The sequence below is a fragment of the Aotus nancymaae genome, unplaced genomic scaffold, assembly GCF_030222135.1.
Source record: "Aotus nancymaae isolate 86718 unplaced genomic scaffold, 86718_ANA_hifiasm-v0.15.2.pri h1tg000106l, whole genome shotgun sequence".
Lineage (NCBI taxonomy): Eukaryota > Metazoa > Chordata > Mammalia > Primates > Aotidae > Aotus > Aotus nancymaae.
The window spans coordinates 5,037,929-5,056,524 of NW_026988521.1; the positions used below are offsets into that span (position 1 = coordinate 5,037,929).

At 56.7% G+C, this 18,596-nt stretch overlaps 1 protein-coding gene across 9 annotated transcripts in view; it reads right to left on the reverse strand.

Moving 5' to 3' along the window:
• The window catches only part of ANO1 (anoctamin 1), a 208,554-nt gene that overhangs the window by 14,136 nt on the left and 175,822 nt on the right, over positions 1–18,596 (reverse strand). For all 9 annotated transcript variants that reach the window (XM_064370262.1, XM_064370260.1, XM_021669716.2 and 6 more), the window contains 7 exons: positions 17,540–17,614; positions 13,249–13,450; positions 12,879–12,990; positions 11,715–11,772; positions 9,010–9,110; positions 8,330–8,475; positions 4,599–4,751 (listed from right to left, as the gene is read on the reverse strand). In XM_064370262.1, coding sequence (XP_064226332.1) covers positions 4,599–4,751; positions 8,330–8,475; positions 9,010–9,110; positions 11,715–11,772; positions 12,879–12,990; positions 13,249–13,450; positions 17,540–17,614 — 847 coding nt within the window. The remainder of the gene's footprint in view (positions 1–4,598; positions 4,752–8,329; positions 8,476–9,009; positions 9,111–11,714; positions 11,773–12,878; positions 12,991–13,248; positions 13,451–17,539; positions 17,615–18,596) is intronic.

Consider the following 18,596-nt stretch of genomic DNA (forward strand, 5'->3'; position numbering starts at 1 on the left):
ACCAAGCTGTGCCCTGCCCACCTTGGGCCCATGTTCTCGGGACCCCTGAGGGCTGTGTCATGGGCCACGGTCACTCAGATTTGACTCAGAGTAAATCTCTCCAAATAGTTTACAGAGTTTGACTCTTGTCGATATCTCTCAGTAAAGGGGATGCTGTGATTTTGGAAACTCTTTGGATGGGCTTCTTTTATGAAAGTCCTGTTGGGGAAAATTGCCTCATTTTTACTTCCCCAAGGAATTTTTCCCACTCTAGGGGGCTCTAAGCCCCATTTCCCAGAACAGAGCACGGAGGTACTTGGATAAAGCCAGGTGCTTGGGGAGGCCACCAGTCCTGCCCACACGCAGTGCCCCGGGGCGGAATGCAGGCTGTGCTTTCTCACTGCCAGGCTCGGAAGAACCAGGAGGAGAACAGGAAGTCGAAGCCAGAGCTGGGGAGCTGGAGCGGATTCCCATGCATGGGCTGGGTCCCTGCTGTGACCTGCCGGACTGCGGGGTGATCAAGGCACCTGCGCTTTGTGGCGCGGCTTCTCCCAGCCACCCAGGGCCCAGGGGCGCAGCTCACAAGGCCACAGGGGCCCACTGTCCTCTCAAGGAGCTCGCCTGGGGCCCCTGCACGGATCATAGATGGAATACAAAAGCCTCTTCAAGGAAAGGTTACGGTTCAGGAACCCATAAACAGAGGCGTGAAAGGACGGCAGATTATGCCTTCAACCAAGCGGACAGGAACCAGGAAGTGGGTAGCTGATCCGTAAGAACTGGGCAAAAGCAAGCCAGGGGCAAAGAGTCCAAAGAGGCATGTGCGCTGGTGGGGACGCCAGTGCCTGCAGAGGGGCTGCAGGAAGCCAGGGCCACTCAGCTGCTGCTCTTTCACCGGGAGGGTTTGCAAGCTTCAGCCAGCCACCATCTGGGGACAGCCAGAACTTCTCGAAACAGAGGGTGTCAGAGCAAACACACGTGCATCATGATGTGGCAGGTGGCGGGGGCAGGGGGTACTGTCAGGTGCCCGAGCTTCAGGCCTTTGTGAGGACTCAGCATGGGTCACACTCTTCTTTTCTCTCTTTTAGCTATACCTGCTGGAATGGGATGGCACTCTTTTCTTTCTGTTTTTTTTGAATTGGTCTTGCTCTGTTGCCCAGGCTGGAGTGCAGTGGTGCGATCTTGACTCACTGCAACCTCCGCCTCCCGGGTTCAAGCAATTCTCCTGCCTCAGCCTCCCGAGTAGCTGGGACTACAGGCGTATGCCACCATGCCCAGCTAATTTTTGTATTTTTAGTAGAGACAGGGTTTCACCATATTGCCCAGGCTGGTCTCAAACTCGAACTCCTGACCTCGTGATTCACCCACCTCGGCCTCCCAACGTGCTGGGATTACAGGCGTGAGTGGGCACCCGGCCCGCCACTCTTTTCTTTACTGCCATGGGACAGAGAGCTGCAGAATTTCCGAGGACTGCAGGGCACACCTGGAGAGCTGTCCCGGGCTCCCCTTTTGGGGTCTTTGGTGTGCAGGGTGAGGTTGTCAGAGGCAAACTCTATGCATGCAGGAGGTCCAGGGCTTGAGCTCTCTGGTTTCGGCTCTGTTACCACCTGAGCCTCGGTCTCCTATCGGGAAAGTGAGACTGGGGAGGAGTTACCCAGGCTTCCTCCAGGGTTCTCTGGAGGACACAACAGGCTGAGGTTCCGAGAAAAGTTAATGTTGGATGCGGCTCTGTGGCACTGATCTTCAAAGCAGCTCTATGCCTAGGCACAGCCGGCGTGCAGTCTCACCTGGCTCTTGAGAGCGGACGTGCAGATGGCCATGATGGCCCGTTTTTCAGTGGCCTCTTTCTTGCCTGTCCCACCAGCTAAAAATGGCCTTTTACACTGTTTTTTTTTTTTTTTTTTTTTTTTTCTGAGATGGAGTCTTGCTCTGTTGCCCAGGCTGGAGTGCAGTGGCGCGATCTCGGCTCACTGCAACCTCTGTCTCCCAGATTCAAGCAATTCTTCTGCCTCAGCCTCCTGAGTAGCTGGGACTACAGGCACGTGCCATCAGGCCCGGCCAATTTTATTTTTAGTAAAGACAGGGTTTCACCATATTGGCCAGGCTGGTCTCAAACTCTCGACCTCAGGTGATCCACCTGCTTCGGTCTCCCGAAGTGTTGGGATTACAGGTGTGAGCCATCATGCCTGGCCCTGGCCTTTGACACTTTTAAGTGTCAAATGGAAAATGTATGAAAAACATAGCCCTTGGGTGAGAACCATCGCCTAAGACTTGAGGACATCGTCTCTAGGTCCAAGAAACCTAAAACATTCACTCTCTGTCCCTGAACAAGAACAAATGCTGACCTCTGACCTAGAGCACCAGCAAATCAGCGCCCCAGCCTTGCACCACCTGTGGCCATGTAGGGCTGTGGTATGAGGGGCGAGGGGCTCACCCATGGCTTCAGCAGAGGCAGAACAGGGACACTGGTAGTTAGCGGGGACATTGGAGGGTCAGTTAGGTCAGGGCTTTTTTTTTTTTGAGATGGAATTTTGCTCTGTCTCCCAGGCTGGAGTACAATGGTGCGATTTTGGCTCACTGCAACCTCCGCCTCCCGGGTTCAAGCAGTTCTCCTGCGTCAGCCTCCTGAGTAGCTGGGATTACAGGAGTCCGCCACCATGCCTGGCTAATTTTGTATTTTTAGTAGAGATGGGTTTCTCCATGTTGGCCGGGCTGGTCTCGAACTCCTGACGTCAGGTGATCCACCCACCTCAGCCCCCCACGAAGTGCTGGGATGACAGGCGTGACCACCGTGTCCCGCCAGCTTCCCACATTTTTGTAAGATGATGTTTGGCCTACAGAAGCCCAACCCAAAACTACCTTATCACGCGGGTGTGGAAGCTTTATTTCAGCAAGGTGAAATCCCCAGTACATAATTCTACCTTTTGTTTATCCCAATAATTAGTACAAAGGTGCTATTCCAACTAAAACTGTGTGAACTTTGAGATAAAATGCATGTGTTTTTGTAGTTTTGTTTGCACCCTGAAGATTGGGTCCTACTGTAGGATAAGATAGGCTCACCCTTCCTGTGAGGGCTGGCTCTGGTGGAGGCCTGCGTGGGGCTCCCATGTTCCTCACCCTCCGGGACACACTGTCACCCTCTCTGCTTAAATGCCTCTGGTAACAGGGAGCTCTCTACCCACAAGGAAGTCTGCTGTGTTTCTGACACCTCTGACTATTACAAAGTTATTATTTTTCTTTTCCTTCCCTCCCTCCCTTCCCTCCTCCTTTTCTCTTTTTTTTCAGGGTCTCTCTCTTTTGCCCAGGCTGGAGTGCAATGGTACAATCACAGCTCACTGCAGCCTTCACTTCCTGGGCTCACACGATCCTCTTGCCTCAGCCTCCCAAGTAGCTGGGACCACAGGTCTGCGCCACCACATCCAGCTAATTTTACTTATTTTTTTTGGGACAGGGTCTCACTCTGTTACCCAGGCGTGGGCACGCACTGCAGCCACCTTCCTGGGCTCACTGATCCTCTACCTCAGTCTCCTGAGTAGCTGGTACTACAGGCATGCATCATCATGCCTGGCTAATTTTTGTATTTTTTGTAGAGACAGGGTTTTGCCATGTTGCCAAGGCTGGTCTTGAACTCCTGAGCCCAAGCTATCCATCCTCCTTGGCCTCCCAAAGCTGTGAGATTAGAGGAGCGAGCCACTGTGCTCAGCCCAAAGTTATCTTTTACACTGCCCTTAAATACGCATTCTCCCAACCCTGCTCCTCTCCTCCGCACAATCAAGGTGCCTGAGTGACCAGGTCAGCAAGCTGGAGTTGAGCTGCATCTTGGCTTTGATCCCCAAGGCAAGCCACGTGATGACTTGGACTGTTCTCCCCTGTCTACAGACGGGGGCTCCTTCCTTCTTTTTTTCTCTCTCTCTCTCTCTCTTTTTTTTTTTTTCAGAGACGGGGTCTCGCTATGTTGCCCAGGCTGGAATGCAGTGGCTATTCACAGGCGCGATCCCACTACTGATCAGCACAGGGAGTTTTGACCTGCTCTGTTTCCAACCTGGGCCGGTTCACCCCTCCTTAGACAACCTGGTGGTCTCCTGCTCCCGGGAGGTCACCATATTGATGCCGAACTTAGTGTGGACACCCGATCGGCATAGCGCACTACAGCCCAGAACTCCTGGGCTCAAGCGATCCCATCCCTTCCTTTTCTCTTTTGTGAACATTAAATGATGCCATGACATGCAACGTAGGAGGGCACTTGCTGAACAGCAAATACTGCTTTCCCCTTGCTCTCACCCTGGCTCTGGGGTCTCACAATTGCTAGAGGTGGGTGCTGTCAGCCATCGGAGAGGAAATGTGTCTCTTGCACCTCCTAAAGCAGCAGGTTGTTGAGACATTCAGATATCTGGGACTCACTCTTTGCAAACGTCCTCTGTGACCAATGCATCTTGGGGGGTGGGTGGGGACCTCCAGGTCTTGCGTCACCTGCCCCCAGGCTCTACCTGTGAGAGGCTAAGTGAAGAGCCCCGGTGGGGACACCTGGCCAGCTCTGGCTCTAGCTTCTGAAGAGCAGCACCACCCTCCCCAAACCCAGCACACACTTGGAACTGGTCCCCCCAGCCCACGGGGTCACTCACCGATGTCTTTGGCTCTGACTGCCACTGGCCTTCGGAGCTCGGTGACAAACTTTTTGGCATCCAGGCGGATCTCAATGATGTTGTTCAGCAGTGCAAACAGCGGGGCCAGGGGGAAGGAGGCGACAAACAGGGTGACAAAGCCAAACTGGATGACTGCAAAGAGAGCCCAGTGCCAGTCAGCACCCCGTGAGCCACAGCCCATAATGGGGGCACTCCACTGCCCTGTGTGCCGAGCTGCACAGGTCTGGCGGCTGCCCCACCTCCAGCGAGCCCACCTGCATGGCCCCCACCTGCAGATGCATGAGAGGACCTCTTGGGATGGACCCTCCATGGCCCTGCGTGACCTCCAGGCCAGGAGTAGGCCCAAGGCAGAATTCCAAATTTTGCTCTGAATCTCAGTGTTGGACTCCTGAATAATGGGAATGTTCACTCATCTATGGCTAATCTCGCTCTGTCACCCAGGCTGGAGTACAGTGGGACAACCACGGCTCACTGCAGCCTCAACCTCCCAGGCTCAGTGAATCCTACTGCCTCGGTCTCCCGAGTAGCTGGGACCACAGGCATGCACCACCATGACCGCTTAACTTTTATCTGGGGTTTTGCTATGCTGCCCGGGCTGGTCTTAAACTCCTGAGCTCAGTGATCATCCAAAGTGCCGGGATTACAGGCGTGAGCCAGCTCGCCGGCCTACATCAAATTTTAAAAATTACCAATAGGAAAAGGACCATCGTGAGCTCAAAGGCCCAGCCTGAGGTCATCCCCTTGCCGGTGCTGGGAAGGAACAGGGCAGTGGCCCTGCTGCTTCCATCATGGGGGCTTCCTGGGACCCGGGGGACCTGCCTATATCTTCCAGAGCCCCAAACTTCCCTTGGCATCAGGCCTCCTGGATCCAGGAGGGGACCCACTGCCCAGGGCAGTCCCTCGCCTCTGCCCTGTGGCCCTCCCTCTGGGGATCGATCGCCCCATCCAGGAGCCAGCTCCGGGGTTTCTCGGGCTTTGGATGAGGCATCCAGTATGGTGCTGGGCTCCTAGGAGAAGGTCAGGAGAAGGTTGCTAAGGGGAACTGAATAGGAAAGCTGGTTCAGGAACTGCACAGCAGGACCCAGTCCAAGGGCATTTCGTGCCAGGCGGTAAACAAGGAAGCCGGCAGAATGTCACCGTGTGCTTGGCGGGCTGAGTGTGGGCATTGTTAGCATGTGGGATGGGCCATGGGGGTTGCCCTGCAAATTCTCTCCCTGGGCTGTCTCACTCGCCCTGGCAAGGTGGGCTGAATGGGAGGCCTCTGGTCCTGCCCGAAGTCCCTGGAGGGCATGAGGCATTGCTTATGTGGGGCGGTGTGTGCTGTGCCGAGGCCCGAGGCTGTGGGTCACCCACCAGGGTGGGCTTCCCCACTTCCGAGTGGCACTGCCTACTCTGGCACTAAGGGCATGACCAGGGAGCTGGAGACGCTGCCAGGGCTGGCGCTAGGGAGGGAGGGTGCGGTGGGGGGCAGGGAGGTGGGGCATTCCCAGATGGGCTCGTTCTCCCCATCTATCCACATTGTGGCTTGGGCCTTCTTTGGAGGAACAGACTGGCAGCCGATGGATGGGGAGAAACCCGGTGGGTGCAGAAATGTGCCTTGGTGGGTGGGGGCAGGGTGGGGCCTGGTGAGCCACTTCCTGTATATGTGGGGAGGAGGTGCCTGCTCCAGAAATCCCATCAGGAACTCGGGATGCAACGTCCAGCCACTCGGAAAATAAATCCGGAGAAGCGGCTGCCAGTCTCGTGGCTGTGCTGGTTTCTGGGGATCTAGGGTTTCCTGTGGAAGGAGTAGGCCTGCAGGGAGGGGGGTCACCTCCCAGACCCCGGCCCTCCTGGCCACTTGGCCAGCACTGAGTCAAATAGCTGGGAGCCGCCTGCCTGTCCAGCAGCCTGACCCTGGTTCAGTGTGGACTTCATTCCAGGAGAAAACAGAGAGGAGCCACAGAGCACCACGCTTAAGAGTCCTCTCCGCCTGAGTCAACCGCAAGGTGCTCCTTGCACAATTCTCTGGGAGCCAGGAGTGACGTGGACAATTTGGCCAACACAAGGGCACAGGGCAGCACCTGCAGTGCAATGAAACAGAAACGCCCCCGCCCTCGAAGGTGCCCTTACCCCCAGGCCTTTGTTAAAAATGCGGCCTGCTTGGCTGGGTATGGTGGCTCACGCCTGTAATCCCAGCACTTGGAGAAGCCGAGGTGGGCGGATCATGAGGTCAGGAGTTCGAGACCAGCCTGACCAACATGGTAAACCCTTGTCTCTACTAAAAGTACAAAAATTAGCTGGGTGCGGTGGTGGATGCCTGTAATCCCAGCTACTCAGGAAGCTGAGGCAGGAGAATTGCTTGAACCTGGGAGGTGGAGGTTGCAGTGAGCTGAGATCATACCATTGTACTCCAGGCTGGGTGACAGAGCAAGACTTCGTCTCAAAACAAAATAAATAAATAAATAAAAATGCTGCCTGCCAGGTCTCACCTCAAACAGACCAGGAAGAAGCTTGGGAGCCGGCATTGTAGAGAAGTTGACCTTGGTGGCCAGGGCACTGCATGCTGGGACCTCCCTCTGAAGGAGTCTCCCTGACTGCCTTTGCCTATCCAGTCAGCAAACACACATTGAGCACCCACTGTATACCTGGACCTGCTGTAGGCACAGGGTAGGGCATGAGGAGCAGGAGAGGGCCAGGCTGCCATCCTACCAGGAGAGCCAGGAGAGGGATGATGGGGTAAGGCTGTCTTCTGGGGGGCAGGAACCCCAAGCAGGGGAGCGTGGGGGCCGTGGCTGTGTCGAGGAAGGGTTTCCCCTTTCAAACACAGTGGTCAGGGAAGACCCCTCTGTTGGGGGACATTCTGAATAGAGCGTGGGAGGCAGGGAGAGAGTGAGTCGTGCAGGTATTTGGGGGAGGGCACATCTAGTGCAAAGGTCCTGGGGCGACCCGAGCTCCACAGGGCTGGGGAGCAGCAAGGAGGCCAGCATGCCCAGAGCGAGTGCAGGAGGCAGGAGGGACAGGTAAGTGACCAGGTCAGGGAGACTCCAGAGCGGTGCGGGCCACACCTGGCCTCTTCCCAGTTCTCCTTTGCCCACCTCCAAAAGGTATGTGCCATCCCTCGGCATCCTCCTGGCCAGTCACACGATTGAGGGGGTAAGGCCCGATCCCTGGGTCTCCTTTGAGCACCTGTTCTGTGCTGGGGGCAGCTGTAGCCAGCCCACAGGTAAGCAAGTCCTGGCTCCTGCAACTCAGGAGCTCAGCGCCAGGAAGGGGAGATGATTCACAGACCCAGAGTAGGTGCTTGAAGGCCCTGGGGCTGAGAGGAGGGATCTCGGATTGCGGTGTGGGGGAGGTCCCAAGTGAGGCAGGAGCTTGCAGCTTAGCAGGGCTGGGCCCTCGGGTGGTGTGGGAGACTGAGGGAGAAGGAAGACCCGCACAGCCGAGGCTGGGTCGGGCTGTGCTGACAGGACCGTGCCTGGGGATGGTGGCTGCTTGACCTGGGCCTCTGGAAGACAGGACTCCATCCAGAGCAGCCATTCCCGCCGACCCAAGGGGGTGGCACCTGAATGCCGGGGTCTGCATCTCCCTCCTCCCCGCCTGATGCTTCCGGAGGGACGCTGGGCACCGCGGGGTTGGGGGCATCACACCCTCCGGCCCTGCCCTATTCCAGCTGGCATGCTGGTCTGTTTCTAGCCTGACGTCGCCCGCCTGCCCTGGCTGGCACTCACTCATTTCCATGTACTCTGGGGTGAGGCCCGCGAAGGGCTCCAGGTTGTAATCCACCTCGTACCGCTGCCTCCTCTTCACGCTCTCCTCGTGGTGGGCGGGGCTCTGCTGCTTCAGCCTCAGGTAGCGGATGAACTTCTTCATCTTCCTGAGAGACGCGACATCACACAGTTAGGTTTGCAGGAAGCTGAGTTTGGGGGCTCGGGTCTGGCATCTCCAGTGATTTTTTTTTTTTTTTTTGAGACAGAGTTTTGCTCCCAGGCTGGAGTGCAGTGGCACAATCTCAGCTCACTGCAACCTCTGCCTCCTGGGTTCAAGCAATTCTCCGGACTCAGCCTCCCAAGTAGCTGGGACTACAGGCACATGCCGCCATGCCTAGCCAACTTTTTGTATTTTAAGTAGAGATGCGGTTTCACCATGTTGCCCAGGCTGGTCTCAAACTCCTGAGCTCACGCAATCCATCCGCCTCTGCCTCCCAAAGTGCTGGGATTACAGGCATCCGCCACCATGCCTGGCCTGGGGTGGCTTTTGCCCCATCTTCCCTCTGTGTCCTCCTCCTCTCCCTGCTTCTGGTGCCCCCATCTTGGTTGAGGCCCTGTGTCCATCCAGACCACGGCAGAAGCCATCGGCACACCCCTCCGCCCCGCCCGCTCTGCCGCTCTGACCGCCTCGGCACACTCACGGGATTCCGATCTCAAACAGGTTGTTCTGGATCAGCTGTTTCCCCAGCATGATGATGCTGAGCTGGATGCAGAGCTCCATCAGGCAGCCCCCTGGCGCGCACTGGGGACAGAGAGCAGCATCAGCCCCGCCGCGGGGACACCGGGAGAGGGGCTGCAGCCCTGCAGGGGGGCCCACCCCCATGCCATGGGTCGACCTGTGTCCTCCAAAAAAAGATGCTCAGGTCCTAATCCTGCTACCTGGGAACGGGACCTTATTTGCAAACAGAGTCTTTGGAGATGTAGCCAAGTCAAGGTGGGGTCATGCTGGGGCAGGGTGGGCGCCCACCCGAGGACTGGTGTCCTCAGAAGGGCACAGAGAGGAGAGGCCGCATGAAGATGGCGGCAGAGGGTGGCGTGGCGAGTGAAGGAACGATGAGGACTTCCGTGGCCCCCAGCAGCTGGGGGACGCGAGGCGGGTCCTCCCCTAGAGCCAGTGAAGGGAACTCAGTCCGGCTAACACCTCCATGGTGCACTTCCGTCCTCAGGACGGTGAGACTCAATCTCTGTTATTTGAAGCCACCCAGTCTGTGGGGTTGAGTTGCGGCAGCCCCAGGAAACGGTCACACCCCACCTACAGGCTGCTGGGCTTGGGGCTGGGGCTGGGATCGGGGAGTGCACTGCCAGGGAGTAGGCAGGGGTGGGGCGGGGTCGCACGGCACCTCCTTTTTCCCAGGGCCGCTGCCCAGTCCCATGCACCAGTCACCATCCACCAGCTCTGCACCGCCACCATGCAGCAGGCAAGCCCCATGGGAGGCAGCAGCCACCCCTCTGAGGCCTGATGCCCCTGACTCAGTGGGCCTATGCCACCTTAGGCCAGGGACTCGGCAAGCAGGTGACGGTCAGACACCTAAGTGTGCTGGAAGCTTAATTTGTCCAAGCAAAGGCGACACCAGGGGCACAGCAAACCTGTTTGTATTCCAAATAAAACCTAGTATACTCCAAACTTGTCTTGGAGGGCCATGCTTTCAGAAGAAGCAATTACACCATTTGCTTGATTATATAATGTGGGAAGTAGAAAAGTTCCTTTTTAAAGTGTCCTTTCTTGTTAAAGAACAAGTGTGCTAGTAACTCTTTGCGAAGCCCTGTCCTGTGTAGCTGTTAGACACGCCGTGCTTACAGGCACGTAGTACATTCTATGTCCTTGTACTTTCACCAAGGTATCTGTGCTGGACGTGCTCACGGGCATGTCCCAGCTCTCCACTGCTTTTACCTGTTTAGAAAAGTTTTAAGTTATTAGCCAATCAGGTTTTAGTTTAGATTGTGAGGTCTGGCTCCAGCCAATGGAGATCAGACACAGCAGTAAGGACGACCCCAAATGCATAGGGGATAAATTTGTGTGTTTTCCTTTGTTCATTGTACTCTCGTGGCACAATGGCTAGTGAGAGTAAGTACCCTTCCTGCAGTCCAGGAAGTAAAAATTGCATTGCTGAAAAATCCTTTGTCTCAGTGCTGATTTTTCTTTGTGGCACTGAGCATCTATTTCCAACACCTATTTCCAACATATGACTTCTCTAACCCGGGACAAGTGTGACAGGGGATCATCTATGTCATGTAAAAAGGAAAGAGCTTTTCACAAGTTTGGAGCAGACGCCCGTTACTGTGGAGGAGGCCCATGTCTTGGGCTGCCCTGGGGCCTGCATTCAGATAGTTGAACCTCTAGGGTTGCACTCCGGACAGCCAGATCGCCCTGTACCTGATATCCACCCCATCCTCGATACCTTGCTCCACAGGTCTTTATCAAGAAGACCCACTCTCTTATTTTTCCGACATGCTGAATTACTCTGTGGGTTAGAAATGCTGAGACTGGAACCTCCAACAGGCCCTGAAGCCCTGGTTTGGTCTGATGGAGCCCCTGGTCACAGGACAGACAGTGGAGCAAGTCCATGGCCGAGACAGCAGCAAAACCAGGCTGGTGTAACCAGACCTTCTGTGGCCAGAATGGCCGGGCAGAAACCAAATGGCACCAGCATGGCGTTTGAAGGTAAAGAGATAAGCATTTCAATTTCGAGTTAAAAAAGGTAGCTGAGTTCTGTTTTGTCCTCACTAATTCATCTTTTTTCTTTCGAGCCAGACCCTTGCTCTGTTGTCCAGGATGGAGTGCAGGGGTGAAATCTCGGCTCACTGCAACCTCCGCCTTTCAGGTTCAAGTGATTCTCATGCCTCAGCCTCCCGAGTAGCTGGGATTACAGGTGTGCACCACCACGTCCAGCTAATTTTTTGTGTTTTTAGTAGACATGGGGTTTCACCATGTTGGCCAGGCTGCTCTCAAACTCCTGACCTCACGTGATCCACTCACCTCAGCCTCTCAAAGTGCCGGGATTACAGGCCTGAGCCACTGCGCCAGCCCTCATTAATTCATCTTAACCAGAGAGAAATACTCAGTCTCACAGAAAAAGAAAAGAAAACCAGATGTCATTTTTTTTCTTTCCTTAACTCTACGGCAGCTTTATCCTTCTAGGTGATTCTATGTGAACACACCAAATAAGATCAAAGCCCTCTTCCCCGCCCCAGACACGTCAGGAGAACAGGAAAGTTTCCATCAGGACGGAAAGAAACTGCTCTTTGCTGAACAAATATGCTGCGGCTGCTTCTCCCAAGCGCACGGTGTAGGCAAATGGTGAGCAAAACAGAAAGGGCTGCCGGAAATGAATAAAATCTCGGTTACCTCCTCCATCCGGAAGGAATGGAAAATGTACACATAGTCTCCCGGGCGTCCAACGAACCTGAAATGATGGGGGAGCTCGTTAGAGAGATAATCCCTCGGCTCGGCTCGGGGAGAGACCCCCAAGTGGGGACCGTGTGGTGTGTAAGTGAGTCCTGCAGGCGGGGCCTCAAGGGTATCCACAGGTGGCTGTCCCTGCTGATTGCATCTGCTAAAAGATGATGACCACAGTGGCATGGCACTGGTCAATCATGTGATGCGGAGGAGGCAGCCTTTTGGGGGCCTCTGAGATCAGCCCAGCCAGCCCCTTGCAGAAATGGTGGTGGTGGGGGCCTTGTCGTGGGTGGGCCACAGGCCCCGCCGCAGCCTGGTATGGCTCCTGAGGGTCCAGGTGTGGAAGGTTTCACTCCACCAGGAGCTGTGAACAGGGCTCAGGTGGCCAGCAGCTGCGCTTCCACGCCTCCTCTCTCCTGTCCCCACTCTGTGGACTCCTCCCTACCTGTCGTGGGAGTGCCTGGAGCTGGCTTCTGGGGTTCTCTGCCTGGACTCCCTGCTGCTGGGGCTTCTCACTGTCTGGAGTCCCTGGGGTCCCCTCTGCCCAGGGTCCTCACTGCCCGGGGCCCTCACCGCCCGGGGCCCTCACTCCCGGGTCCTCACTGCCCAGGGCCCTCACTCCTGGGTCCTCACTGCCCGGGGCCCAGGTCCTCACTGCCCAGGGTCCTCACCGCCCGGGTCCTCACTCCTGGGTCCTCACTCCTGGGTCCTCACTGCCCAGGGCCCTCACTCCCGGGTCCTCACTGCCCGGGGTCCTCACCGCCCGGGGCCTCATTCCCGGGTCCTCACTCCTGGGTCCTCACTGCCCAGGGCCCTCACTCCCGGGTCCTCACTGCCCGGGGCCCTCACTCCCGGGTCCTCACTGCCCGGGGCCCTCACTCCTGGGTCCTCCTCACTGCCTGGGCTCCCTGCCACCTGGGCTCCCTGCTGCTCAGGGTCCTGCTGCTCTGGGGCCTCAGCAGGGCCCAGGCCTTCTCCCTGACCCTCACTGGCTGCGGGTGCCATGGTGTCTGCCCTTCCCTGGGCTCCAGGTGCCCCCCACCCGTAGGGAGGGGGAGTCCTCCCCTGGACCTGGGAGAAGCGAGGTAGGGGAAAGGCTGAAGACGTCCCTACCGGCCTTTGAAGAAAGCCACGTAGAAGATGGGGGTGTAAGAGTTCACAAACTTCAGCAGGAAGGCCTTGAAGATCAGCCTCTCCTCAAAGCTCTTCTCCGTCTTTGGAACCTCTAGAGGGAGGGGTAGGATGATGCTGAGGCAGCGGCTGGGATGGCCCTGACAGCCTGGTTCAGCCTCCGCCGGCCACTGGCACCATCGCTTAGTGGGCTCTCACAGGTGTGCCAGGGCCTGTGCTCAGGATCTCCGTTCAGAGACAGGGAGCCAGGGCCCCGAGAAGGCACACGACAAGCTCAAGTTTGCACAGCAAGAGGGAGGTGGCTCGGGCCACCTGAGTCGAGGGCGAGAGCGCCCGGGGCGGGGGCACTTACCGATCTTGGTGAGCCACCGGGCTATGCAGCCGTACACCTCGTCCAGGAGGATGATGACCACTAGGTTGATGATGACCGCGGTGGCCGTGACCGTGACCCGGATGTTGGACCGCACGGAGGGGGAGGAGTTCATGGCCAAGGCGGCGGCCATGGAGATTCTGTAGATGATGACGCCAAGGACGATGGCAAACGTTACCGCAATCTGCAGCGGGGGAAGGGGCGCACTTGGTTGGGGACCCACCCAGGACCCTCCTGGACCCGCCCCATCTACTCCCTCAGCCCAGCTGTCCCCCACCCCTCCTGCTCTTCTGCGTCAAAACAAGGACTGACATTTCTTGGGCACCTGCCAAATGCCAGGGGCTTTCTGTGCACTGACCACCAGAGATAGATGGACGAGGGGCTGGTTTCTGTTTCATGGAAGAGGACACTGAGGTGCAGAGAGATTACGTAGACAGGCCGGGCCACCCAGCTCAGGAACTGGGATTTACCAGGCGGGTCTGCCCAAGCCTGCAGTTCACAGCACCTTTGCGCTCCCATCTTCCCAGAGCCCAAGAGCCCTCTCCAAGCAGAGCCCAGGACACAGTATGGCCACGATGCCAGTGACTGGTCCCAGAGCAGGCTGACTGCAGGGTGGGGCTTCTCCCAGAGCAGATGGACTGCGGGTGGGGGGCTTCTCCCCCAACCCATGGTGAGCTCAGGGACATCCTCAGATGCTGTGCAGGGCTGAGGCATGCCACCCTCACAGCCACCTCCCAGGGACCCTCCCCTGGTAAAGGAGGTTGGTGTGGCCTGGGATGGGGCAGGGCTTCGGGGCTGGCTGGAGGTGCTTCGGGTCCCTTCTCGCAGTCTGCTCGGAAGCCAGCGGCACCCATCTGGCTCTCTCACCAGAGTGAGCCCTCCTCTTGCCAAACCTACCATGGGACCAGAATGTTCCATGAAACATGGGCTGGCGGTTGCCTGAGAAACTGTGCTGGTTGCTGGCTACAATGACAAGCTTGTTCCACACACCGCTGTCTGTCTGGGCTCCCTCACCCTGCCCTGCCCTGCCCAGGGGTGTGGAGGCCCCATCCTGAGCTCTCACAGAGGACGGATGGATCGAGGGCTGGGCAGGAGGGGCACACACAGAGCCAGGCTCCTCACCCAGGTGTGAATCCGCCCGCAGGACACAGGTTCTGTCTTGTCACCCTGTGTCCCCATGTCCTGGGAAATTGCACATTTGCTCCCATGCAAGGGTGCAGAAGGCAGGTCCCGTCTTTGCTAGCACAGTCACGGGTGGCTCCCAGACAGGCCCAGGAGGCCTGGGCTGACCTGTGTGTCCCCCAGTTGCAGCTTGGGATGGGCCTGTTCGCCCCAGAGGGAGTCTGCAGCTTTCGGAAATCTAGAAAAGCTCTTATTTCACGTTCCGGGCAGTTACCACTGGCTTCTGCAGGCATATGCCAGTGACTACATGGTGACTACACCCTGCCCAGGAAGACGTCTGCAACCACGCCACGCCCTGCTGCAAGGCGTGGGGACCACTCCCTGGCCAGTTCTGGGGAACGAGGGCTTTCCTTGGAAAACCCCTCAGTCCTGCCAAGAGGCCTCCAGGATGTCTGTCCCTGTGCCAGTGTGTGGAGGTGCAGGTGGAGTGCTGGGCCTGTGGGTGACTCAGTGAGGGAGGCCCTCCACCCCAGTGGGCACGTCCCCTGCCCTGCCACGGGGCAGTCGGGTCCACGACAGGCACACCCTGCAGCAGGCTCCCTTCCAGTCTCCCTAGCCCATCTCCCCTCTGGAATGAATCTGCGTCTCCAGGACCAGAAGCATGTGGGGCACATCCTAGGTGCTCAACTAACATTTGTTCACGGAATGAAACACCCAAGTTGAGGACAAAGCTGTGTCCTCTTCAACCCCACGAAGCCCTTGTGACCAGGGCTTACCAGGATGTCAAGGTCTGGGAAAAGAACCAGCTATTTCCCTATTCAATATCCTCTGTCTTTCCTCTACCATCCTGCCTTGCTGAGATGGCGGTGTGCTCATTCCTCAGCCTCCCTGCAGAGCAGGTGGCCAGGTGAAACAGTTCTGACCAATGAGATGCAAGCAGAGGTGTGGCGAGTCTCCTGCGAAAGCACCTTCAGACAGGGCCTGCCTCCCCAGCCCATCTCTTCCCCTGCCCTTCCCCTTCTTCTGGCCTGGAGGGTGGGAGTGATGTTGGAGGTACAGCAGCCATGTTGTGACCGGGAGGGGATCCACTCCTAGGACAGGTGAGCAGAAGGTCAGAGAGGCCAGTGACTCTGATGGCATTGTGGAGCCACCAGACCAGCCCTAGATGGCTGCCTCCTTCCCAGCCCCTCACTGGCGCTTCTGCAGCAGGAGTGGCTGAACCTCAGGCTAGCCTCTGTTGGGTGAGCGATGGGGAGGCTCTGGTTATCCCCCAGTCCCCTAGCCTGGCGCCTGGCCAGAAGGGACACGTCCCCTCAACACGAGGCCGGGTGCCCTCCAACCGAGTCGCCAGAGAGCACAACAGCCCCCAGCCCCCACTGAGGGGCTCCCCTTTTCCAGGTAAGGGGGGAAGAACAAGCCCCAGCACTGAGGCCACCCTTCTCTGGACTTCTTATGTCGGTCGGGGTCCCTGTCACTATGCCTGAGAGCACAAGGGGACACTGGATCCTCCCGCTGCTTCCATGACTCGGTCGGGGCCCTCAGCCCCTCACTCAACCTGGAGAACCAAGGCAGCCCCGCCTCTGTCTCTCCAAGTTCCTACAGAATGGCATGGATCTTGGAGCAGACAGTCCAGCTGACATGTGGCTTCTGCAGGCATATGCCAGTGACTACATGGTGACCACAGCCACTGCCTGAGGCTGCAGCCTTCGGGCTCAGTTTCTGTACCAGCGGGAGGGGGATGGCACCAGCACTGGGCAGCAGCAGGGACTGATGAGACGCTCTGGTGCGGCCCTCGGTGCACAGCCGCCAACCTGGGCCCCTGAGTACCCGGCCTCGGGGCCAGGCGGCCGCAGGAGGCTCTGACTTCAAGCTGTGGGGCTGGATGAGGCCAGGGTCATTTCTGACAGGACCACAGCTGGCTCCGAGCACTTGGCGGGTGATGGAAGCTCAGCTCGCAGGCGGCCGAAGTGGAATCCATTTGGAGTTGAAGTCCCTGGGATTGAAATCCCCTAAAAGCCACAAGTGGTTTGCCCACGAGCCACGCCACAGGCTTGCAGTCCCCTGAGTGGCGCTATCGTGTCCTATCTGCATGTTATTTATTTAGTGGTTTTCTTTTTTTAAATTTGAAAAATTTGTTTTTACTTAATTTAATGCTGACGCCCGTATCAGGACTCAAGTTATGTTTTGGTCACAAAATACTCAGGTTTCTTTTCTTTTCTTTTCGAGACAGGGTCCTGCTCTGTCACCCAGGCTGGAGTGCAGTGGCTTGGCCACAGCTCACTGCACACTCGACTTCTCAGCCTCCAGCGATGCTCCCACTCAGCCTCCCGAATAGCTGGCACCACAGGCGGGCATCACCGTGCCAGCTGACTTTTGTATTTTGGTTTTGCCAAGTTGCCCAGGCTGGTCTCAAACTCCTGAGCTCAAGCCATCCTCCTGCCTCGGCCTCCCAAAGTGCTGGAATTATAGGTGTGAGCCACTGTGCCCAGCCAATTTAATGGTTTTCTTAAAAAGTCTTCAGTTTCATCTTAAATGACATCTTTGAATCCCAGGCTTGAATTACTAGATACTTAAATAATCGTGTCTCTCAAAGTGAAAGCTGTGCATCAGGGACCACCCGGAATCATCTCATGCACTCCCTGGGCGTGTGAAGCCCCCACTGGGGTCACTTTGAAACCCTAGTCTCTTCCCATTTTAGGGGTAGCGGTGGGTCTGAGGAGATGGGGCCAACGCACACTGGGATCAATGACACCACCGCGCACAAGGCTGAACCAGGACTTGGGGACACCAATCACTTCCTTTTTTTCCTTTCCTTTTCTTTTTCATCACCCAGGCTGGAGTGCAGTGGTGTGATCTCGGCTCACCGCAACCTCCACCTCCTGGGTTCAAGCGATTCTCCTGCCTCAGCCTCCCGAGTAGCTGGGATTACAGGTGTCCACCACCACGCCTGGCTAATTTTTGTGTGTTTAGTAGAGACGGGCTTTCACCATATAGGCCAGGCTGGTCTCCAACTCCTGACCTCAAGTGATCCGCCCGCCTCGGCCTCCCAAAGTGCTGGGATTACAGGCGTGAGCCCCCGCGCCCGGCCGACACTAATCATTTCCTTGCGGTTTCCCCTGCCTTCCTCCGGCCTTAACCTTCTGGAACTTACCATGAAGATAATGGAGACCATGTTGGTGAGGTAGGCTGGGAACCGGTCTCTCCAGGTCAGCTTCACTTTGTCAGTCTACAACAAAAAACGACGCTGGTCACTGGCTGGAACCACCATGGCGAGACGCGTCTGTGTGTCAGCATGGGTGCGTGTGCGTGCATGGGCCCAGGGACAGCTTGAACAACAGAAATACTCAGAAAAACCTTCAAAAATGCTCCGTGGTGATTAATCAGTGCAAACGCCTAGGGTTCCAAGAAGCACTGGGGGCTTTATCACCTCTGTCACAGGATGACGGGAGTAAGAGCTGTTTCACACTGGGATTCCTTGGTGTACAGGGCATTGTAAATGCCAGCTGCCTTTCTAAAGATGGTTAGACCCATGTCTGGGAGAAACGTGGACTTGAAGTCCATTTCTTTTTCTTTCTTTTTTTTTTTTTTTGAAACAGAGTCTTGCTAGACAGAGTCTTACCCAGGATGGAGTGCAATGGCGCGATCTCGGCTCACTGCAACCTCCACCTCCTGGGTTCAAGTGATTCTCTTGCCTCAGCCTCCCAAGCAGCTGGGATTACAGGCACTTGCTACTACGCCCGGCTAACTTTTGTATTTTTAGTAGAGACGGGGTTTCACCATGTTGGTCAGGCTGGTCTCGAACTCCTGACCTCGTGATCCGCCCTCCTCCACCTCCCAAAGTGCTGGGATTACAGGCGTGAGCCACCACGCCCGGCCTTGGAGTGTATTTCTTCAGCTCAAACTCTCACTTCTAGGTCTAGAAGATCAAAGATGTCTTTCCATTGCCACGCAGACCATAATAGTTATTTTTCCTTTGTGGAGCAAGTTGAAACAAGCAGCTAGCATGACAAGTTAAAATGTTGTCTGCGGTGACACACGGCCTGAAGGCTCTCAGAACCCAAGGCTGACTTGGTCTGGAGAAGCCCCAGTCACTAACCCGGGAAGTTTCAAAGGGGGTGGAGTTTTCGACGGGAAAATGCACGTATCAGGTCACAGAATGCGGACAGGGGCATGACACAGGAGGCCACTCATTCCAGGGGTGGGTGGCA